Raw genomic sequence first — 25,596 nt, 5'->3', positions numbered from 1 at the left:
GAAAGTAATTCTCACGTTCACATCATCATACTAGTGAGTTCTAAACACCATGATGGTATATAATATAAATAACCGGGTGACTATTATGAGAGGAACAGAAGTTCTGAATGTCGTTCAGAGTTTAAGAGGTTCAGTATTAAGAGCTTGTCTAATGCAAGTTTCAAAACTGCAATCATTTCCTAGACATTCAGCCCCAATGTACTTAAAAGAGCTTCTTGTCTTTTTTTTTTTTGTTTGCAGTGAAGTACATGAGAGAAGCCACACCCTATGTGAAGAAAGGTTCCCCAGTGTCCGAGATTGGGTGGGAAACGCCGCCACCCGAGTCCCCTCGCTTGGGGAGTGGCTCCTCGGACCCCCTGGCCTCGGCTTCGCCCTCGCAGCCCTTCTCCTTCCACAGAGATCGGAAGAGCATCCCCCTGAGGATGTGCTACGTCACTCGGAGCATGGCCCTGGCTGACCCTGAGAACAGGTAAGGGGAACCGGAGCTCTCCATCCCAGTGGCTTTTCGGCCTCTGAGGTTTCGTGGGGCTCTTGCCGGGGCTGCGCTCGTGTTCTGAAACCGCTCAGTGGGCTCCAAAGAACACCCTGAAAAGGCAGTGCTGATGCCATGTGTGTGTCCAGCCAGGCCTCCCCCGCATCGTCCGCCCTTCCTCCTTCATTCTTTCATCCTCATGAAGACCTGGCCCCTGAGTTCTGGTTCTGGAAAGAGGTGGAGAGCTGGAGTCGGATTCCTAAGTGTCTTCCCTGGGTCTGCCACAGTCAGTTTATGGAACTGTGGGCAAGTTTCCCAAACCACTAAATCCCCATTTGTCACCTATAAAATGGGAATGACTGAGATGCACACCTCATGGGGCTGTGGGGATTAGAGGAAGGAATCTCCGGGAAGTGCTTAGCTCGGGAAAGCCTTCCATGAATATAAGCTATAATAATATTGGTTACTGATGCCAGGTGGTAAGAAGCAAACCAGCCTCCCTGGGCCTCGATGCCCTCAACTGCATATTTGGAGACCCAGGCAGAGGATATGTAAAGCTATTTTTTTACTCGAAACCTCTTTTTGTGCTCGAGAGAGAAAGGAGCAGCTCCCGTCCAAGCCCGGGGTGCTTTTTCCAAAGTCTGTACGTGACTTTTCAGGCCACAGGACAGATATGTCACCCAGTCCCTGGCAATTATAAGGAGTCCAGCCAAGATCAGCAAATATTTGGTGTCCCTGTTCCCTCAAAAGTCTTCTTTTAACTCATCTGAACGGAAAACATGTATCTTGGAGGAAAATAAGAGATACGTAGAAGAGAGAGAAGGGAAGTGAGCCAGCCAGTGGGGAAACTTGGTGACCTCTGCATCCACATTCAGATGCTAAAAATAGGGACAGCCACTGGCCCTTCTTTCTAACATGTGCAGAACAGCTGTGGCCCACCCGAGCCGGGAATATTCGGTGAGGCGCAGGGCTGGTGGGGAAGAGCCAAAGGAAACAGGGGCAGGGCCGAGGCTGCCTCCTTGGCTCCTGCCCGAGCTGGTTCTGTTCTCGGCTAATAAGCTGGCTCCAAGGAAGCTGCAAGCCTTTCTGACTGCAGCCAGCCGCAGGGCTCCCCCGCGGTCCCCACTGGTCCTATGTCAGTTACATCTCCGCAGGGGTCAGAGGTCAGCGCTTGTGTGAGAGCCAGCGGGTATCAGCAAAAGATGAGTCAGGCCCGCAGGCTGGGAAGGAGGCGGAGTTCTTAGATAACCCCCCTCCATCTGTCCTCTGGTCTGTATCCCCTCAGTTTCTGCCACTTTCCTGAGCAGAGGGGTCCTGTCCTGGTTCCTCTTGAGTTTCCTCCTCCCTGGCCTCTTACCCACCCTATCAAGCATGTCCTTTCCCCAAGAGCCTGATGTCTAAGGTTTCAGATCTGATGAATTCATAATTTATCGAGTGCCTGTCTTGTGCTGGTCATTATGCTGATTACTTCAGATCAGAGACGGCAAAGTGGCAGCCTACAGGTGTACCCAGCCCACAGGTATGTTTTTTTAATGATCTATCTAGTGTTTTAAAGAAATTTGAATTAATGCCCACGTTGAATAGTTGATTAAGAAGCCAGGTTTCTGCTTTTCTAGAAAAATCAGAAAATCTGGTAGGATTACGCCCACGTGCCTGCAGGTAGGGCTGCAATCACACACATCCCGTAAAGGCTTCTCCTTTGGCAAGGAAATGAACTCTCTTCTTCACTCCTATTGCCTTATCCTTAGGTGACTTGCCTGGTCCTGTACATTTCCTGCCTACTCCTTGAATTTGTAACCTTGCTTAGTCTTCTTAACAGCCCTCTGAGTTTCTATCATTGTCCCCATTCTATAGATAAAAAACTGAGACTCAGTGCTTATATACATTCCAAACATCCTGTAGCTAACGTATGGGATAGCTGGGCTTCAAACTCGTGCCTCTGGAATGGGTAACAGTATCAGTTTACCATTACCAGAAAAACGCAGAGACTGGAAAACTTGGGGTATTGTGGAAGTGATTAATGAATGCACTGGGCAGAGAGTTCAAGTAAATTATTTCTAGGGTTCCTTCCCGCTGCAGACTTATATAACATTTTCCCCAAGGCATTTAATTATATTTTAAAGAATATTTTGGGAGCCGTCATGTCATGTCTTAGTTCAAATACTGGAAACTTTATTCTGTCAAGCCAGTCGAGGGAATACATTTTTAAACTTTTCTATCGGTGCTCATCAAGTCCACCAGTAATGAGGGCACATAGGGCCTCCCGGGTGGTGAGGGGGAGCCTGTCCTGCTATAGGGTGAGAACCATCAGGGCAGGACTGAAATGACAATGCCACTAAGCTAGAGGGTCCAGGACGGGACTTCAGTCCAGACAGAGCCGAAAACTTCTGATAATAAAATTAACCTTTTCAAATATATACGTATATCAAATTACCACGATGTACACTTTAAATATCTTACAGTTTTGTCAATTATACCTAATGAAGCAGAAAAAAAAACATATTAGAGACTTAGGTGAGTCTTGACTCCAGTTGAGGGAGAGAAGAAAAACAGAAAACAAAAATTTTATGGAACTCCAGCTACACACTGGGCAGTGTATAACGGACCAGTCAGAAATGTGGTTTCTGCTGCATACAAGACACACCTAACCCAAGGCGACTTTAAAAGGAAAAAATATAGTGATGGACAAAGCATCCAAGGAAAATGCAAACAGCAACAACAGACAGCATCAGTTCTCACCTTGGTATATGACAGGGTAAAATGCAGATTGAAACGCATAAAACAAGACAGAGAAGGACTCACCTATGCTAAAGGCCAGAGTTCCAAGGAGCATTCAGCAGTTATGAATGCACATCAGATGACACAGCAGCAACCTTGAGGGCAGGACCTGCAGGTGATTCGAGAAGAAATAGAAACATACTAATATTAGGCAATTTCACATACCACCCTCAGTCCAAGGACAGGGCAAGTGGACAAAAGATAAATAAAAATATAAAGGACCCACCCTGGCCAGGTGGCTCGTTGGTTGGAGCATAGTCCTGTACACCAGGGGGTTGCAGGTTCACTTACCCATCAGGGCACATGCTAGGTTGTGGGTGCAATCCCCAGTCGGGGTGCATACAGGAGGCAGCTGATCGATGTTTCTGTCTCATATCAGTGTTTCTCTCTCCCTCCTTCTCTCTCTCTCCCCCCTGCCCTCCTTCCTCTCTCTCTAAGATCAATAGAGGGTATATTCTCGAGTGAGGGTTTAAAAAAAAAAGATATAAAAGACCCAAACCACATAATTAATAAGGGAGATCTAGATACATTGCAAACTTTGTACCCTGATAATGAAGAATCCACTTTCTTTTCAAATTCACAAAGAACATTCACAAAATTAACCATTGATTAGGCCACAAAACATGCAGTAAATTCCATGAGGTGGAAAGAATACACACAAGGTCCTCTGATGAGAGTGCAATAAAACTAGAAAATCCGTAACAAAACCAAAGCACAGAAGGCTTTTCTTCATGGTTTTGCAAAAGCTCTCTATGAAATAATTCTTGGGTCAAAGGGGAAATAGAAACTGAAATTGTAGCATTTCTAAATAAAATAATCGTGAAAATAATGCACATATTAAATATAAAAGAGAAAGAAGGGGAAGGGAGAGTGTGGACTGTGGTGTCAGCTCGGTCCACGATGGAATCTTAGTTCTACCACTCGTGTGTGAGTTTAAGCAAGTATCTTGTTTATCGAAATAACAACCCCAGGAAGTTGGTACTCTAATCTCTATTTCAGAGACAATGAAACTTAGTTCAGAAATGAGAGTTGAAGCAAACCGTAAACCTGGGATTCAAACCCATGCCTGGCTGACCCCAAGCCCAGTTCCTTGATCATGATACCCATTGCCTCCAACTTGAGCACCTGGCAGAACAGCTCACCTGAACTGTGCACACCATGGCCAGGACTTAATGGTCCCTTGGCTGCTAAAACCTGAGACCCCATGACAAATGCCACACCATTGTGGGACTAATCCCCTTGGTTGGTGACACACGGCTACTTACAGTTAACATTAAAATCTCTAATGTTCAGTCCCTTGAAGAGAAACAGCCATAGAACAGCAGGCAGGATTGCTGCTGTTTCCGTGAAGAAGGCCACCCAGCAGGCACTGAATCCACAGGAAGATGTCACTGCTAGTGACTGTCAGTGGTTACAAGGTGTTTTTTCTTTATCCTACCTCTTAAATACCTCACTTTTCCTATTCAGCTCTTCGTCTTCACAGCCACTGCCTAGGCCAGGCTACACCCTCCTTCCTCCAGGCCAGTTGGACATCTTTCCTGCCAGGTGCTTTGGTTTTAGTTGGCTCCTTCCCCAAACCTACCGTCTACCCTGCGCCCAGCTAGCCAAGGGAGTGTGCAACCCTCCAAACCCACCCATTTGGTCAAAATGACACCCCTTCCCTTTCAGTGATGTTGGAACGCCTCGGCATTGCCTACGAAACTCGTGCGCTTCTGGGTTTTCCCCAAGTCTCCAGGCCCTCCCCGTCTGATCCTTCATGCTCCAGCGACATTAAACAATTCTTGCCCGTCCTTCGCTTGCCGTCCAGACATCTTTCTCATTACCCTTGACGCCTCAGCCCAGGTGGGGCCCAGGTCCCACTCTACCTCGTGGGTAGATCTGTCCATGATGGCACCTTTATGTCTGGAAGATTTTTTTTTTTTCCCTCCATGACTATCCAGTTCTTAGAGCCATAAGACCCTTGAGTTCTGGGGCATCCCATGTTTCCATTTTAATATCCCAGCTTTCTAGAATATTGCTTGGGCACATTATGCCCCCCCACCCCACCCACACACCCCATATGTAGAGTTCTCAATTGTACTCTTTAAACTTGGAACACTATTGAAAAATTCCTTTTTAGTGCATTCAGCATGAAGATTCATGAGGTTCTTATATCCATCTTCCCTCAACAGCAAGCCCTCGTGAAAAGAGCTTCTTTTGTTAAGGGGCTCACAAACAATGTGCTTTCCTAGGTCTGTGTCTTCACTCTTGGTTGGACACATTGTGGTGGCCTCATAACTGAAACTATTGCCTGCAGACCATGATTGATTGACATTTATCCTTCAGAAACAGAGAAAAATGTAAAATCAATGTATAACGGTGCTAGAGTAAGTGGACATAGTTTTTAAATATCCAAAATAGAGATCCAAATGAACTATATGCTAATATTACCCAGGAAAATTCTAGAGTTGAAGTTAGAAAATATGGCTTCATATCTCAATCCTGTCACTTATTGCCTTTAACTTTAGATAAGTTATCTAATCTCTCTGATTCCTTATCTATAAAATGTGCTTAATAATGCCATATATAATTGTTGTGGTGATTAGATGACTTAATGTAGATATCCTCTAATTCCTGGCAACATAACCATGGCATAAATACAGCTTTCAATAAAAAATATCTTCATATCTGGGTGCAAGGGGAGGGGAAAGTTTTTGTGAGTTTTTTCCCCCAGCAGAGAGAAGTTTCCAGGCCATCTCCCCAAGCTATTAGGCAGGGATTATTTTGTAAGACATTTCTTTCACAGAGTTTCGTAGCCTTTGACATTTCTGGCGCTCTGCAGAAACCTTAGTTCCAGTTTCCCAACTCAGGGGATTGCAAATACTGTCATTCACGTATCAAACTTCAAGCCCTCAGCCCACCCATCATTACCCAACCCACTACCTGCCATGATCCCAACCCCACCCAACTTTCCCAGGATGCCTTATGATTAGCTCAAATGCTCATCACCCTTGTTTTCATTGCCCTCACACCCTTTTTTGACACCTGAGAGTTTCCTTTCCTGCAAGCTCACTATTACACTAAAACACAAGCAAGCAACCTTTTCTTACTATATCTTATCTAGCATATCCAGGAGTTCCTAGCAGAAGGGTTTCTGAATTTGGATAGAGCACCGTTTTGCTGGAATTGGAAGCCACATCACATGGCCATGAAATTGCTTGTAATTGACTATGTATATCATGAACACAAGTCAGTGGTTTTATTCTATCAACTGTAATTTTAAAAAATAAGTTAATCTTTTACTACCATGTTTAAGACTGAAAACAAACAAGCAACACAAAAACATGAGTATTATCTTTTGGACAATCTAGCACTTTCATTCGGAAGTGTGGACTTGGCTCTACCAACCACCAGGGGCATCATTTTTGTTATGCTTATTCATCTGTGTCTGTCTGTCTGTCTATCCTCTATCAATCATCTATCACCCCTACCTACCTACCTACTACCTGTTTATCCTTGCTTCTTCCTTAGACAACCCCTAGTGGAATATCTCGCTACTATAAAAAGGGTATGCATAAAAAGAGGGATGACCTTGGTGTTTGATTCAACCGTGCTCGCATTCTGCATTTGAGAAATATAGGATGTGAAATATATAACAACATTTCAGCAATTTGCTTAAAGGTGGTTGGGAAGGGGAGAAGCTCAGGGCTGAATTAGTCAGAAACCCAAAACAGAAAATAAAGTCCTAAACAGTTGGATTATTTTTCAGTGTACATAGTGAGACCAAGCAAGGAGATATGCCTTGCAGTATTCATAACAGACCTAAGAAAATAGGTAACACGCCCCCCTTTCAAAATTATTTTAAATGAAAGTTTAAATGTTGTCAAAATGATGCAAGTGGGTAGTTTAAAAATCAAATGCATCTAAAAGATTTATATTTTTTAAAAAGCAATAGGTGTTTAGCATTCATTTTGCAGCCCATCTGTAAACCAATCCACAGACTCATGTCTCAGGTCTGGAAAATTTTCTTCCATTTATTTGATAATGTCTTCCTCCATTTTCTTTTCTCTCTCTCATCATCTCCTGTTGGAAGGATGTCAGCAGACCTCCTGGATGGGTTTTCTAAGTCTGTTTCTTTCTCTATTACTTTCATCACATTTTGAAACATTTTTTTACCTTTCCTATGAATATAGTCTATTTAAATTTTAGTGATTATATTTAGCTTTTTATGTTCTCTGTTTCTTTTTAATAGAATTGTATTCATGTTTATGAATGCCATATTTCTCTTAATTGTTGGAGACCATTAGTCTTGTTAATTTTTCTGTGTTTGTGTTCCTTGTTTCTGTTTGTTTGTTTGTTTGTATCTTCATCTCCCTGGGGGAACTCTGGAAAAGTTGGTCGAGGAGTGTTCTCCCACCCTCTCTCCACTTCCCACACTCAAGGAGAGAGACTAGATGGTTCTCCCCTAAGCAACTCAGCGGACCCAGAGAAAACTTCCAAACACTGACATTTGCAGATCAGAAGGGGTCTCTTAGTAAGGCTCCCTCGCCAAGCTATAACTGTACAGGAATTCTCACCAACTGATCAGCCTCCCTCTCTATACACAGGCTTCTTAGTCTCTCAGTGTAAACAGTGAGTTAGCAAAGGGTCGCCAAAACCTCCAGCAAGGAAGATGAAGATCCAAACAAACAAACAGAACAAAATTAACTGTAGAAACAGAGCAAAAACACAGAAAAATTAACAAATTAATCTCCAACAATGGCATCCATAAAACAAGAACACAATTCTATTAAAAATGGAGATGGGCAGGGACTTGACTTGGGGTGGTGAACATACAAGACAATATGCAGGTGATGTATTATGGAATTGCATACCTAAAACCTATACAGTTTTATTAACCAATGTCACCCCAATAAATTCAATTTTTAAAAAGACCTTTGTTTTCAGCCCTGCATCACCCCTAGCCCTGTCTCTGCAGGTTCCAAGCCCCTGCAGGTTGTACAGAGCCAAGGGGCTCTGCAGCCCTCTAGGTTGTAACTTCCTTGGCTCTCCCTCCATTCTGCACTCATTACCTGCCTCTACCTGACTCCATTGCTGTTTGTCCTTCAAACACGTATTGAACTCTTGCCTCTCTTATTTTCTTGTGGGTTTATACCTAATTTACTGATTTTTTTACTGTGATCTTTTAAGGGAGAGGAGATGAACTAGAATGGCCAAGCCAATCTTGTTTTTCCCCAATAAGTAGCCTTGCATAATTTGCATCTTTGTATACAACAGAGTGCACAAAAGGTTCATTTTAATGAGCTTAAAAAGCATATTTAGAGCCTTGTTATTTTTAAGAAATGTTTTCTCCAAAGATAAACTTCAAGATTCATCCTAATTATCATACATTTTTAATCAGCGAGAGATAAATTAGTAAGGTTTCCCTGGCAATGGTAAGCTAGTTTTAAAAAAGGAATTTAACTATCTTTGGTTAGCCTTGGGAAAAAGAGGAGAGGAGAGAGCTTGTGAAGACTGGCCCCGTGATTTCATTAATGCATAATAAAATCAGTTCACTTTAGCCCATGCCCGTGCCTCTAAGGATCATTTCAGGAAAATCTCAGTTTCCCCTCTTCTAAGAGTACTTTCAGAGGTTGAACTCAGCCATCAGGGTGTTGAGAGATTTTTGCTAATGCTGACTCTCAGTATTTAGGTCTTGATCCTTTGCTCTTGATACATTAATTGAACTCTATTTGGTTTGCAAAAAGCTGTCCCAGGATTTTCCAGCTGAGATAATGAAGCTTCTGAAGATAACCCCAATGCTATCATGCAGGCATTCTCTATTCAAGCAGGTATCACCTACAATGGAATGGAGAGAATGGAGAGAGAGGGAGGTTCACAGAGAGGTCTCTGCCCTCCCTTTCACACATGCGTGGAATTTTATTTTCCTTCATGGAGGATGGGTTTGGGGCATAGAGAGCTGCACATACAGTTAATTGGACATATAAGGCCTGTGTCTGTTGACAGAAACTCCCTTTGTTCCTAAATAATACTAGAAGAGGAATTTTGACTTTGCTAGTCCATTAAACCTGGTTGAAATTTCTTTCCTTTTTTAAAAAAAAATTATTGTCAAAAGTATTACAATGTCTGCCCTTTTTCCCCCATTGGCCCTCTCCACCTCGCTCCTGCCTCCTCCCCAGGCCTTCACCACACTATTGTCTGTGTCCATGGGTTATGCATATATGTATATAAGTTCTCTGGTTAATCACCACCCCCTCCTTCTGAAATATGTCAGTCTGTTGCATTTTTCAGTGTCTTTGGGTCTGTTTTATTCATCAGTTTATTTTGTTCCTTTGATTCCACGTATAAATGAGATCATGTGATACTTGTCTTTCTCTGACTGGCTTATTTCACTTAGCATCATACTCTCCAGGTCCCTCCATGCTGTCCCAAAGGGTAAGAGGTCCTTCTTCTTTACAACTACATAGTATTCCATGGTATAAATGTCCCACAGCTTTTTTATCCACTCATCTACTGATGGGCACTTGGGCTGTCTCCAGATCTTGGCTATTGTTAAATAACACTGCTGTGAACATAGGGGTGCATATATTCTCTCTGACTGGTGTTTCAGGCTTCTTAGGATATATTCCTAGAAGAGGGATCACCCGGACAAATGGCAGTTCCATTTTTAATTTTTAGAGGAAACTCCAGTTTCCATAGTGGTTGTACCAGTCTGCATTCCACCAACAGTGTACTAGGGTCCCTTTCTTAAATTTCATGTTTTAAACAGTTTCGACCACTCAGGTTTTTTTCGAGGTCCTGAGGCCGCAGCAGTGAGAGCCCTTGCCCTGGCACGGCTTACTGTCCGTGGGGAACGTGTACTAGTAGCCTGGCAGTCACTGAACAGGACTACGGGAAGGCGATGAGGGAAGTTAAGGGGGCTGTGGCAGCTCCCTCACAGGACAGCTACCTAATCCGAAGTCCTGGTTTTGGAGGGGGTGGGGGGGAGTGGAGGGGGAATGTCCAAGGAAGTGATATCTACGCTGATACTTGAGTAGTAAAATAGAAGTTAGCTAGGGCAAAGGTTGGGGGAAGACAAGGGCAAAGGAAATAGTATGAGTTTTGGCACCAGGGTAAGAAAAACACGTGGTTCTTAATAACTGGAGGAAACTCAGTCTCTTTGGAACAATCTGTACATATCAGAAAAGTGTCCAGCGTCTGGAGAGGTTGTCACGATCAGAGCTAAGCCAGCTCATGGCTGAGGGGCCTGAGCAGTGGGAATGAGGTGACACGGGTCCCTCCGGCTTCACGGTGAAGCACAGGCTGGCAGGAGGCCAGACTGGAGGCCGGGGGAGCTGTTAGCAGGTCACTGCAGGCACTGAGGTGGGAAACAGTCCTGGCTTCTACCGGACAGGACAGGAACGCTGGAGAGAAGCTGGGTGAATTTCCGAGATTTTAAGAGATGGAATGTGCAGAAGTTCCGGATAAAACGGGCCTGGGTGGAGACGGAAAAGGAGCCCAGAGCCAGTTTTGCTCTGTCAGCCATGGACGTAGAGCCATGGTCAGCCCCACACCTGGCCCTAAGCGGAGGGGACTGAGGACAGGTGTGTTTGGGCGGAGGGTCCGGGTAGGTAGAGCCCGAGGAAAGTCCAGGCCTTTGGAGATACTGCCTGGATTGGGAGTCAGAGTGTGACTTGCCTTTGAGCATTTTATGTCCCTAGCTGAATTTTCAAGCGTGGGGAGGACAGCAGTGTGGCTTCTCCTTTGTGTTTGCCACAGTTCTTAGAAGAGCACACAGAAGTCACTCCCTAAATACAGTGATGTCCGTCAGGGCCCTGCCAGTTGGCCCTCGTGAAGGGGTGACTGAGGAGTGCTTGATGAAGGCCCTGTTTACAGAAGAGCGGGAGCCAGCAGTGGGTGGAGAAGCACCCAGGGCTTCACAGAGGCAGGACGCTGTTCCCAACCCGGGGGCTGAGGAGCGACAGGAGCAATTCCCCACAGCCTGGGAGGACTGGAGCCCCTGGAGGAGCAGTGGTCCCGCCCGGACCTCCTGCCTGTGCTGCTAACTGGCTGCACACGACCAGAAGCAAGAGACCCAGGAGCCCGAGGGATGCTGACTAGTACATAGAGTTTGACATCTTGGAGCACAAAGCAAGGCACAGAAGGCAGAGAACCAATCTGCAGGCAGAAATAGAAAACAAAAAAATCACAAAAGTATACTTATATTCTTCCTCTTTGAAAATAGGCCTGACATGTATATGACACCTGATAACTAGCTATAAGAAAAATGGGGTTAACCCAAACACTTTATTCCCTGATTTTGTTGGAGAGAAACATCTTGGATAGTCCCAAATCAATATGTATAAGTTTCTGCTTAATAAAAGGTGTCGTGACCCATCTAGAGTTTGGATCAAGAAGTCCCTTAGCCATGGTGATGCCAACTGGATAGAGAGGTGACCATTGAAAGGCTCAGAGAAAAAGAGTTTATTTCACTGAAGGGCAATGCATCAGGGAGTAGACAGGGTAACGTAGCTAAGAAATGGACTTGATGGATTTTTGTCTTCTCCAAAAGTGACAGAGGTCTAGAGGGAGTGTCTTCTTCCTTCATGACAAAGCATTTTGACAGAGAAATATTCATAAAGAGGCAACAGATAGCCCTGGCCGGTGTGGCTCAGTTGGGTCAGCATTGTTCCCTGCACAGAAAGGTTGCTGGTTTAATTCCTGGTCAGGGCACATGCCCAGGTTGCGGTTCGAGCTCTGGTCTGGGTGCATGCGGGATGCAATTGATGGATGTTTCTCTCTCCTCCTTTCCTCTCTTTCTAAAAAATTAATAAAAACTGGAAAAAAAAAAGGCAACAGATAGACAGGAAAGAGTACATTTGAGAAGTAACCCCTTGATCATGGGAATCAAAACTCTAGGCTGCACAGTCTTTTTAATGTCAATTTGCTCTCATCTGAAATGCCAGATCGCTTACCCTCGTAGACACACTTTCATTTGTGATGTGCTACTTTTTTCAGTAAAATCCTCTCCTCCACTTCTGTTATGAAACACACAGTGAAGGCCAAGTGCTGCAATTTGTTTTCATTTCCTGTATTATTAAATATTCAGGCAATCGGAAAATGTTTTCTCATGTTACCTGGAAACAAAACACTAGCTCCAGAAGTTAGAATTCTTGCAGCTATGTTCTCAAGCTCTCTGGCAGTATTATTTAATAGCTGTGTTGTGCCATATTGAAAAGATGGTTGACTGTCAGGCCAAGTGAACCTGGGTTTTATTTCTAGCTTTTCTACTTATTATCTGGGTGACTTTATTTAATTTGCTTAATTTCTTTAAATTAAAAAAAAATTGTTAAATTTATTGGGGTGATATTGGTTAATAAGATTATATAAGTTTGAAGTGTACAGTATTATATCATTTTATATTGCATTGTATGTTCATCACCCAAAATTTAATCTCTTTCTCTCACCATATATTTTATCTAAATTTTAAAAATATATTTTTATTGACTTTTTTTTTTTTTTTAAGAGAGAGAGGAAGGGAGAGGGAGAGAAAGAAACATTGGTCGGCTGCCTCCTGCACACCCCCTACCTGGATTTGAGCCAGCAACCCCAGCGTATGCCCTGACCACGAACTGAACTGGCAGCCTTTCTGATGCAGGACAACACTCAACCAACTAAGCCACACCACCAGGGCTTACCTAAATTTTTTAAATACATAAAATGAGGCTGATAGTATCTCTATCTATGTACTGTTTTAAGAATTAAATAAGTTGAGATGTGCCTAATACCTGGGACATAGTAGGCATTTAGCAAATGTAATCTCTTTCCATTCATTCATTTTTTAGTAATGCCTATCTCTAATAAGATTATCAAAGGATTTTTTCAGTGTTGAAAATTTTTTAGATAGTTTTATTAACTGCTGGGAAAGCCTTGGGTAACATTTTAAGCTATTTGGATAGATGAAAACCACACCATGGCTTGACACATTTCAATACTGCATCAGTAGTAGCTGAGAGTTTGCAGAACTGGGTCAATTTGCAAATACTATCTTTAGATTAATTTCTCCAGGAAAGACAGACAGGACTTGAATCCCTAAGAAGTGGTAGCCTCCTACCAAAGTCATATACCACTGCATAGAAATATCCCAGTAAGTCTTGATGGCAGAATTCTCTAGCCGGCTGTCACTTATGTAGAGAAGGAGAGTGACAGATAAAACTGCACGCATGAGCAAGAGTAGGAATTCGAACCACAGTATTTCTGCTGATACCAGAGTAATCCCAGGATTCTACTGACATCAATTTGCATCAATTTCCAGGTTTCACAAATCTATATATCTGTATACAAAGTTATAATAGTGTTATTCATGTGCAACCAGCAGTATAGAACATGTGTTTCAGCCATTTATTTTTAGCCTGCAGATTTTTCAGTTGTGTTCCATTCATCTTTCCTTTCTAAATCCATCATAAGGTGAGAAGTACATCATATTGAGGCAGATGTTCATAGCTTTTTATGTCTGTGGAGGAGAGACAAACTAACTAGTACATATCTGCATTGAGCTAAATGAACTAACCAACCTTCATTGCAAACCAAAGTTCAGAGCAACTGAGAACTAATGAATTGTTCTTTTAGAAGTCTGCATGTGGTAGTGGAAAGAGTTTGTGGCTTTAAAAATGGAAGGACCTAAGTTTAAATCCTAGCTCTTTGTGGTCTTGGACATGTTATTTACCCAGTTAACCCATCTATAAAATGAGAATAATATGACCTACTTTTCAGAGTTGTTATGCAGATTTAATGCCTCTCAAAATGAAGTGTGTATAACATGAATTTTGCAGAGAAAATAATTTATTATAGAATTCATTTACATAAATTTTAAGAGAAAAGAAGAGATTTTTAAACAAATTTATGCTTGTAGTTATTTTATCTCAAACCTAGACTCAGTCATTTCAATAATTAAGAGTTTTCAGAGAGAAAGTTATTAGAAAAACTTAAATATATAACAGTATTTAACAAATGTTATTAGTCATGTTACAGTGAAAGAAACAGAAACCAGTCTAGGTAACTTAAACAGATAGGGATTCAATTCAGGCATACTTCAGAGATATTACGGGCTCAGTTCCAGACCATCTTAATAAAGTGGGTATTGCAATTAGCAAGTCATAATCTTTTTGCTGGTGGAGGGTATTGCCTTTAACTTGTAAACAAACAAAACAAAAAAAGGCACCACCTGTGGAGTGCAGTAAAGCCAAATGCAATGAAATGAGGTATGCCTATATAAGGAATTAGTTGCTTACAAAAAAAATTGGAAGACTATAGATTGGGTCTCCATTAATAATCCTCAGAACCCTATAAAACTGATATAATCACAAAGTGGGGAACCAGGAAGTTGCCATTGGACCTCTTGAAATTATACAGCACCAGAGCCGTGAACCCAGGAAACTGGGATGAGGGTGTAGGTACCTTACATCTGCCTCTTGACACTTGGAAAGCTGGTGACTGGACACTGGTGCTCTGAGCCAGCTGCCATTGCCTCTTTTTTATTTATTTTTTTACAGAAGAGCCTTGCTTGCCAGCAGTGGCAGTGAGAACATCAGGAGTGTGCCCTCTTCCCTCCACCTTCCAAATCATATGGGAAATTGATAGATGTACAGGGTGTCCCCAAAAATGCGCACACACTTTAATAGATGAGAACTCAATTTTGAAAATGAAATGTATTTTAATAAACACTGCCTTTATAATTATTCAAAGTGTGTGCATACATTTTTGGGACTATATATATGTATCTGTGTATGTGTGTGTGTGTGTGTGTGTGTGTGTGTGTGTGTGTGTGTGTGTGTGTGTGTGCATACACACACGTATATCTGGCAGAACCTAACATGTCTCAGAAACATAGCTGCAAGGGAATCTGGAAAGATGGATATATTTTTCCTTAGCATTCACATCATAGAGAGAGTGTAGTGAGGCTGAGTAAGTAAATTCACAATATCCATCATGCAGAGGGTTGCCTACATGGTAGGAGCTCAAGAAATGCTTGTTACCTTCCCTTCCCCTGTAAAGACTCAAAATAAGAGCGCAAAGGAAACTCTGTGCCTTGGCGTGGTTGGACAGTTGTGGCAACAATAGTACCTCTCCTACTAGATCAGTTTTGTAGAGTTCTGGAAATAGGTTTTAGTGGCAAAGGTGGTAGTGCTCACCAGTTCCCCTGATTTTCCAGGCCTTCTTTAGTAATGTTGAGTCTTATGACTAATTCTGGCCATTGAAATATGAGCAGGAATGATATGTGCACTTCTGGGCTCAGGCAGTAATGGACACACATGTTTTTGGAGGTAAACTACAAAATATAGAGTTTCCTTAGACCTGGCTCCCTGAGTGACCTAATGGAACAGATTCCACACCCCACCTACCTCAGATCCTTTTTGGACATATAGCATATGTCCACTTTATTTTTGTAAAGTTATGTTAGATGGATGAGATTTCAGATTAATTTGATACCACAGTGTAAACCTATCTTTTGATTAATATAATCATTATGTAAATATACTGACCATTCAGTCAAGCTGATTAATATTTACTGGGAATTACCAGTAATTCTCATGAAGCTAGGAGTACTTAGTAAGTGAAACGTCTCCTCTCTCCTTCCCACTTTGTATAGTTTTTAATACAGAGCCTAAAAACATCCATATTGTTTCCTCTTTTCTTGAAGCCATTCAAGTAAATAAGCAAGGTCTGAAGATATCAGATGAAAGGACCATTAAGCCTTTTCACACTCAGAACATGTGAAAAGCATCCTCTGTCATTGCAATTACAGCTGTGGCTTTTGGAGACTGTTATTGGTGGCTAAGGCTCTTTCTCTGGGTCTAGAGGACACCTTTGTTCCAAAGATAGCTTTGCCTCTGTTTGCCTCAGCAAAACTAAATGTAGCTATAGTATAACCAAATCCCGCCACAGCTTAAGTGCTAGAATTTGTGTGTATTTTCATGGCATTACTTCTGCCTTTCCAGATTATAATCATATAAATGAAGAACACAGACTTGAAAACACTCTCTTATTTACAACCCTCACTGCTTTATCTTTTCTTTATATTTTCATCTGCAATAACTTCCATTAAAATAATTCTCAAGCTTTTTTTTTTTTAATCTTGTCATTGTAGCATTGGTGTGTAAATAAAATAAGGTAATGTATGTTAAAGGATTGCATAAGTTATGAAGCTCTCAGAATGTAAGAAAAAAATCATACCACATTGAGGATGTCTACACCTCATCGCCCCTTCACTGGGACCTACGAGAAACACAAAGCTTTCCCAGCTTGAGTCTCCATGTGTCAGCCCTTTGTAGCTTTTACCAGGTGGTGCTTTTATATTTGGTTGTGCCTTTATGTGACTAATATCTAACTATCTAGTTCCATGAATACAGTGACCTTGTTTGCTTTTGCTCTTCAAATCCCCATCATCCAGCCCAGTGACTGGCTCAGGGTAGGCATTGAATAAATGTTCATTGACTGAATATATGTATGGATGAATGGAGTGATAAGTGAATGAGGGAAAGAGACCAGTGGATACCTCAGAGATAGAGAAGAGCTTCTGGCTTTTCCATAGTTTGCATGTTACTATTGGCAGAGCCAAACAGATGTTTAGAATTTCTTCAGCTATGACCCTTGTGATGCCTTGGAAATTCCCCAAGATACTCCTGGTCCCCAGATAGAAAAATTCTTTACAATGATTGCCTCAGTCAGTATATTAGGTTTCAAAAGCTGTGAGGCACCATTTATGAGGAAAAAATATTCCCTTTGCCTATGACCACATCGTAGCATATTCGTTTGTTTCAGGGGAACCAGAACTATGACCTCTGTTGGCCTATTTGTAAGAGCTGGAAAGTTTAATATTGTGATGAGTGCCAAGTACCTTCCCTGCTTCCACATGGCCAGTGTTACTGTTGTTACAGTCCCTCAGTTTAGAATTTCTAGTCCTAAAGAGCTGTGAACTCAAGTGCAGAGGGGCTGGTGGGGGGAGGGCTGACTTTGGGGCTGACCTTGGGAAGGTCAGTGGCTTTCCCCTTCCAGGAGGCCCTGGAGCTATAGTTATACTGGAGCTAGAGGCTAGAGCATGCCAACTCCGGGCACTCCTGGGAATCTGACAGAGCCCATGCTACTCCAGATTGTCCAGCTGTCCCTGCACTACCCTGCATAGCCCAAGCAGAGAGGAAGATTTACAACCAAAGGACATTCAAATCCAGCCTGCAGAAGCACTTCCAGGGTTCAGCCAGGAAAACAGACTACTCTGACATTTTAGACAGAGGGAATTGAATATAGGGGATTGGTTAGAATGGTGAAGTGAGAGCTGAGAAGCCACCAGGGGATTTTCCTTTCTCCTGCCCTCCAGGCTGCTCCAGTACAGAAACCATATGACACAGGGGATTTCTCTTCCTCCGCCTTTCCTATGGGCAGAAACCATATGACACAGAGGTAGCAAGTAGTAACACCCCATCATATTGAGCAAAGTCAGGGAAAGTATAAGGAATGGATTTGAGTGTCAACAGGCCGAGGGAGGCACACACCTCCTACCTGCCATCCAAAACACAGATTGTCAGACATCTGTGGACTCCTAATAACCATTGTTAAGCAGCTTTATAGCATGCATGATTTGTTATCATTGCCTGATATTTTCTCTGATTGATATCATACTGCAGGGGCTTGATCTAGTGCATACTTAATTAGCCAGTACTATTCAATGTCTGACCCATAATAGTAGCTAGTCAAAAAGTCTGCCAATAGAGTGCATTCACGAGTACAAGGAAGTTAGACCTATACCTTCAAGAATATGATGCATTTTTAAGAGCTGGAAGGAACATGAGAGAACATTTCATACTAGAGTTAAACTGAAGCCCAACTGAGAAGGTTCTCAGGTTACACCAGGGACTTAGTGGCAAAATGAGACATCAATGATGTCTTGACATCTTCCAGCTCCTTGCTACTCAGATTGGTGTGCTACAGGGACACCAAGAGCAGCACATCGCCTGCGGGTCTCTGAGAAATGTGGAATCTCAGGCCCCACTCCAGGTTTGTTGAACCAGAATCTGCATTTTAATATGATTCATTCCATTATAGTTGGAGAGGCATTTTCATTTTGACCAGATCACTGGGATTTCAACAAACTAATCTCTCATCCTTTTGTTGATTTTCCTTTTTTTGTTGTTTTTTTGGAGATGAAATTCAATTTCCTAGTGAATCCACATGTGTGAGGAATTTATTAAGGAGGGGATGGTGGTGGTGAAATTAATTAAATTCACTCAGTGCCTTGGAAATAAAAGCTTTAACAAATAATCAGGAAAAGTTCCTTCAGTGCAGATGGGATAACTGGTTTCTCATTTAGAATAGCACCAGTCCTGGCTCAGGTCCAGATAAAATGCCAGCTGCTCCACCTCATGAAAGGTCAACATATTGCTTCCAATAACTTTTATTAAATGCTCATATCAAGTGGGAAGTGCCATGGAGATGGTTATATGTACATAACCCAACCCCCGGTGTCATCAACCTTGTACCCTTACTCCAGCCTGCTTCATTCCCTCAGGTTCTCAGGCAGAGCCATGCGAGGCTTCATTTTCTCCAAGTTGAAGTAGAGCCAACTTTCTATTATAGTTATGAGAGTAAAATAAGAGCAAGAATGAGAGAAGTCGACAGTTCATCAGCATACAGTATTTCCCTCTAGGGTTTCAACTTTGGCCCCTAAGTCTAAGCCTAAGGGCTGCTTACAATTAGTAAAATCATGGGACTTGCATTGCTTATTTCCTCCAGCTGTCCTGGATGCAAAATTAGTGACAGTGTTGGCAGGGACCTGAAAAAGGAGGGAATATTAAAGGCATGGATGAATATTCAAGCCCCATATTGGTTCCTTCCAAATTTGTGTGCCGTATGTGTAAACTGATGTCAGGAAGGCAGACACCTTTGGAGGTTGGTTCATTTTTGTAAACAGTGCTGTAAACAGGGCATATAACATAGTAGCTGCCCAATAAATGCCTTTGAACTGACTCGAAGTGAATACAATCTAATCTGATGTCACTTAATACATCAGTGATAGGAAAGACCATAATGCCTTCATATTAAAGACTACCATGTGACTAGCAAGGCACAAGACTTTCACTCTGACCGAGATGAGTAACAGGAACTAGATTTACACTCCCACCTGAAATAGCCAAAAACCAGGTAAAATATCTGCTCAAGACCTTGGTCATCAGGCAGCTATTCCTAAGAAGGGGGAAACAAACAAGGCAATCAATCCTTAAGATGCCTTGAGAGAATTTTCTGGCCATGGCACAAGGAGAGGGAACCCAAGTGGAGCCTTAAAGCCTCCCTGAATGGGGAAGACAGAGTCCAGAAAGACCAAAACAGCCAGCATCCAGAAGGCATATAGCAGAGGAGAATGCTGTAGAGAGAGAATTCTGGAGCTTTGAAGAGAACCTCAAGTTCAGCTGAGTACTCATGAGCACGTGTGTGTGAGGACACTAAGAAAAGCCAAGGGGAAAATGACCCGAAGATTAGAGGTAACATTACTCAGCACTCACAGAAGTCTAGGAATAATGCCTATTCTGCCAGTGGGACCAAAAATGTCATAATTTACTGGATATTGGGTAGAGTACACTGAGGCCTGTCCTCGGCAGAGAGACAGAATTCACCCCAGATGCAGCACCACCCAGTCCTGACTAACAAACCTGCAAAGCAACACCTGGAAAGAGCAAATGTCTTTCAAGTAACTTAACTATGCTAAAAACAAGCAAACAAACAAACAAACAAACATATTAAGGATATAAAACTATCCAATACTCAACAAGGTAAAATTCACAATGTCTGGAATCTACTAAGAAATTATCAGGCACGCAAAGAACTAGGAAAATTGAATCCCTCAACAAGAGGAAAACTTATCAATTGAAACCGACCCAGAACTGACACGATGTTAGAATTAGGCAACAAGAACCTTAAAAAAATTAACTGTATTCCATATATTCAAAAGGTTAAACACAAGAAAGATATAAAAAGATCAAAATCAAACTCCCAGAGATGAAAACTACAATGTGCGAAATGAAAATCACGTTGGATGGGGTTGATAGCAAATAAGATCTAGTAATAGGGGAAAGAGGACTGGATGGGAGAAGGTGAAGGGATTAGCCAGAGAACATATGTGCATAACCCACAGACACAGACAACGGTGTGGTAATGGCCAGAGGGAAGTGTGGAGGGTGGGCAAAGGGGGCAGGGGATATGGTGACATCTGTAATAGTGTCAACAATAAAAATAAAGTTTAAAAAATCAGTTACTATAATGCTGATTATATAACAGATAAGGGAAAAAAGACTACCCACAATGGAAACAGAGAGAAAAGATAATTTTTTAAAGAAATCAACATAGAATCAGTGAGCTGTGGTCCAAAGGCAATTCAATGGCGAAAAGCTAATCTTCGTAACACTTTGTACTATACAAATGGGATCGCCAATTGCAAAAAATGAACTTAAATCTATAACTTACACCATATTCAAAAATTAGTTCAAATGTATCATCAACTTCAATGTAAAACCTAAAAGCATAAAACTTCTAGAAGAAAATACAGGACAAAACTTTTGCGAATTTGTGTTAGGCAGATGTCCTAGGTATGGCATCAAAAACACAATCCATGAAGAAAAAAATTGGTAAATTGGATTTCATTAAAATTGAAAACTTTTTTTTTTTAATTAAAAACTTATTCTTAAGTGAATGAAAATACAAGCCACAGGCTGGGAGAAAATATTTGCAAACCATATATCTGATAAAGAACTTGTATTCAAAATATATATATTCAAAACTCTCTAAATTCAATAATACTATTTTTCAAAGGAGCAAAAATATATACAGACACTTAACCATAGAAGATAGATGGAGAGGAAATAAGCACATGAAAAAATGTTCTACATCATTAGTCATTAGAGACATGCAAAATAAAACCACAATGAGCTACCACGACATCTCTGCAGAAGTGCCCTGGTCTCCTTGCCGCCTGTCTATCACCCCACCATTCCCATCTCCCCAGCATGAGCTCACTAAAATACAAGCCTGATCATGTCCCTTGCTTTAACTGAATTGTCAGTGGGTCCCTTTCAGGCTCTCTCCGTCTGTGCCTTCACTTCCTGGCCTCCCTTTCTGGGGACTTCCTTTCAGCCATTAAAAAACCACATGCAGTTTCCATAATGTGCCATGTGGTCCACTACATCTGTCTTTTGTTCAGGCTGTTTGCTCTCCTTGGGATCCTCTCCTCTCAGCTTCCACTCCTTTTTGATTTAGCCAGTTTAGCCTCTTGCTCCAAAGGTAAGTGTTTAGGTTCATCACTGTCTCAGGCATTGTATTTGTTATAACTCTGTCCACCCATTTGTAGATGAAGAAACTGAAATGCAGAGGTTGAGTTCTCTGTTCAAGGCTGCTCAGCTCATAGCCAGTGGTCGGACCAAGGCCGACTGACTGCATTAAGGACACACTAACCACTGAGCGTGTGCCCTCTCCTGGATGACAGTGATCGGTTCTTTCTTTGCCATTGCTCCCCTTCAGCCCCGTGGACAATAAGCTCCTTGAAGGTCACGGCCATGTTCTTGGACTCTGTCCCTAGCACCGAGCAGACTGCCTGGCAGAGAGCAGGCATTCAGTAAATATTTTAGACGAACCATTCAAACTTGATTAAGGTTATCTGTACTTGCCCCACCCCGCCCCACCCCAAATCTGGCTACTTTTAGTTTCCTTTTTTGGAGAAGGTATATTGAAGTCTTAGTAAAACAGCATGGGCTAATCATGCAGATTGCCCGAGTATGCAAAGTAGGATATAAAGTTTAATCAGCGGGCTGGCACTTTTGGAGGGAACAAATGCTTGTAACGCTATGAGGCAGAGGCAGGCCTCTGACCAGCCCAGGAGCTCAGGGCTCCCTGGCAACAACCACAGGAGTCCCTCTCCCACCCCTCAGCCCCCTCCCCTCCTGCACCTCCCTGTCATGAGGTAGAAAGCTTTGAGTAAATTTCCTTCCTTTGTAGCAATTTTCCAGTTCCCCAATTTTAATGCATATTTTCTTTCTTTTTTATTTTTTTTTAAAGAGAGAACTAATGAAGTCAAGACAAAATTAAACACACCTCACCCACAGCTTTGCCACTTCCTGGAGAGATTGACTGTCCCCCCCGCATTAGGCCCCTTGGCATTTACTATAAGAGTGAGGATTGAATTTCATGTAGCGTGACCTTTCCAAAGTTGGGGTGAACATTTGCATTAGTCTGATTTTCACCCTCTCTTGGAACCAGTACAGAATTGCATGACAATTTAAAACTTGTCTAGATCGTTCAGATACAGATTTTTTTTAAAAATAGCAATTTTGTGGGGAGCTGATTTGTTTGTGCTTGTTTAAATCCTTCAAGTAATGAAAATGATTATTGCTATCTACAAAAGAGGTGAGAGTGTCTTTGAGCAAAGGCTTCACAGAGAAAATAATTATGAAGCTGTCATTGCCATAATAACTTGACTGAAATATCTACCAAGTTCTACAGTTGAGTGTTTCAAATACAGAAGAGCTACTAGCCCCCCATTCAGGACCAGCCCTCTGAAAAGTTATAAAGTTAAGCTGGCTTCCAGCATACCATAATTTTCCACTCTGTCCCCATTCTCTGAACTTGGATAAACATGGCTGTTAAGAAGCCTGGATTCTACAACCTTGGCTCAATCACTTCTCTCCAGAAGTTAGATTTTTCACCTTCGAAACAAGTGGTTGGAGGAAATGACCTCTAAACTCCTTCTAGGTTGCTAATCCTTTGATGGTTCATTTGTTCATATATTTAACTAGGATAATTTTGGTTTCTGCTTTTCTTCTGTCTAGTTCTTCCATGCTGACTAAAGTGGACTGTGGTCTTTTCTATTTTCTGCACCCAAGTTCCCTGGCTACTCTAGGCCTTTCATGTGGTAGAGCCTCTTCAAATTTTTCTTGTCCCATCCAGTGCATGCCTCCTCTTCGGGGCCCTCTTCTCTACCGGATGGTGGCTATTAATAATCCTTGCTGAAGGATATTAGTGGCTTAATGTGCTGTCTCCCACAGGTAACACATCTAATTTATATAGGGGCCTCAGAGATTTAATGCTTTTGCCCTTATCTTCTCCCTGAAAAGAAAGACATAGTAGAAATTAAAACTGAATGAATGAGCAGTATTTTGGCACTGGTATAGCACTATTACTATGAGTAAGCAACTGCCAACTTCACATGGTAAATGATTACTTCAGTAACTTATTGAGAATTTAATTAAAGATTCTCTGCCCCTAAAACAGATACAAATTATTCTCTCCTGTTAGGAATTTCTCATGTGATTTGAATACTTAAGAAAGTCCAAAATTGCTAGACTATAGTCTCAGAGATGACAGGAACCACATCTGTGTTGCGTTTCCCTCCTCCTCATGTGCCTAATGCCACCGCTAGCAGGGACTAGGCCCTTGAAAAATATTTGATAACTTAACAAATGAGAAGGCATCTTTCAATTCTGGAAATGAGACAAATAAATCTTAGGATTTTACATGAAACTCTGATATAAAAGTTAGATGGAACCCACTATTATTCTTACCTCTCAGATATCAGTACTTCAAATTAATGTTCTCAGTTGCTTTAAATCTGTTATCTTTTTTACACATTGTCAAGGCTGCCTTTTTTTTTTTTTAATCCTCACCTAAGGATATTTTTTCCATTGCTTTTCAGAGAGAGTGGAAGGGAGAGAGAGAGAGAGAAACACTGCCATGAGGGAGACACATCAATTGATTGCCTCTCCCAGGTGCCCCAAGAGGGGCCGAGCCTGCCACCGAGGTACATGCCCTTGGCAGGAATTGAACCTGGGACCCTTCAGTCCAAGGGCTGATGCTCTAACTACTGAGCCAAACCGGCTAGGGCAAGGCTGCCTGCTTTTATGTATAGTCTGGATAAAGCTTACAAGATCACAAATTAACTATTTTAGCCCAAGGAAATTGTGTAGCCCAAGTTATCTAAAATAAAATAAAATGAGCATTTCTGAGTTGACCACTATTGCACCTTAACCATGGAAACTAGCCTTCTCATAGGATATTAAAACATGTTTGACTTATTTAATATACCAAGCTTATCCTTTAGAACTGTTGTACTGTGTACCATAGAATTAAATGCATTATTCAAGGCTGAAAGGGTTAACCTCTTGTAAAGGAAAAACAAAAATGTAAAGAGAAGCAGTTATAGAACTTTGACTAGAAAGGGGCCACCGTAAAGACGGACCAAGACTTTAATGGTAGACAGAGCCATCCGTTTTCTAAGCCCAGCACATACATACAAGTACCCTCCCTCCCTTCAGGTGTCAGGCAGTGAGAGTGAAACTAAGATAATTCTCGTATATATCACACACTCAAAGGAGTTCACAATCTAGTGGGGGAGATAAACTATAAAAGGGTACGCCTTATAAGGGAAATTATCAGATGACCAAAAGCCAGGACTCTCTCCAAGTGTGGGACAATCAGGAGAGGTACAGGTGGCCTGTTCTCAGGAGAGCTATAAGTCAAAATGCTATCTAGAAAGGTCAAGTAGATATCATGAGTGCTACAGTCCCCACTTCCACACTCATGGCAGACATCAATACCTGATGATGACACTTTCCCTAGCTAAGCCTAGGATGAGACCTCAGCTCCTTTTCAAGACATCATTTCAGGCAACGACTACCAATCAACGTTGGCCAACAAAATAAAAACTTATATTCCATCCTAGATAAGTGTCCCAGTTCCACTGAGAAAACTTGGTAATTTACAGTCTTGCTGGCTCTTCTGAATGGGAGATACTCCCAAGATAGTACTGGAAAAACTTGGAGGCTGAATGGGATCTGGGAGAAAAGGACAGGGACATCAAGGATGACTGAGTCATCCAACCCATATTAATAGGAGGCTATCAATGCCATTAAGACGTAATAGCCATAGAACATAGAGGCCATTGAGGAGTAGCTGGCATATGTCTGCACTACAGGTTTGAGGCCATAACAAGACACCTAAATGAAGGTGGAGATATTTATCCAAACTCATAGTGTTTCCCGACAACTCTGAACCATTTTCAGTTTTTTGTCTTAGTAATCAGCACTGTCATTCATTCAGTTGTCTAAGCCGGGAACCTAGACAATATCCTTGACACATTTCTCTTCCCCACCCCTCAGCTAATCCACCCATCCTGAAGTCATATCAGTTTTATTTTCTATACATTTTTCTAATGCACGTACAGTACTTTATACCATTTCTACCACCAGATATTGCACGAGACATACTACACTAGAGACATTATTCATAATTTATCTAAAGTCATATTTTACTGGGCATCCTATGTTTTTATTTGCTAAATCTGGCAACCCTAGACC

The 25,596-nt window shown here is 42.0% G+C and overlaps 1 protein-coding gene across 1 annotated transcript in view; it reads left to right on the top strand.

The window, feature by feature from the left end:
* Nucleotides 1-25,596, top strand: part of SNTB1 (syntrophin beta 1) — a 162,135-nt gene that overhangs the window by 81,930 nt on the left and 54,609 nt on the right. Inside the window, exon 3 of the mRNA XM_081116378.1 lies at nt 241-469. Coding sequence (XP_080972504.1) covers nt 241-469 — 229 coding nt within the window. The remainder of the gene's footprint in view (nt 1-240; nt 470-25,596) is intronic.

The sequence above is a fragment of the Miniopterus schreibersii genome, assembly GCF_964146895.1.
Source record: "Miniopterus schreibersii genome assembly, chromosome: 17".
NCBI classification, from domain to species: domain Eukaryota; kingdom Metazoa; phylum Chordata; class Mammalia; order Chiroptera; family Miniopteridae; genus Miniopterus; species Miniopterus schreibersii.
The sequence above is the reverse complement of the archived record's forward strand: the minus strand, read 5'-3'. Positions and strand labels throughout refer to the sequence as shown.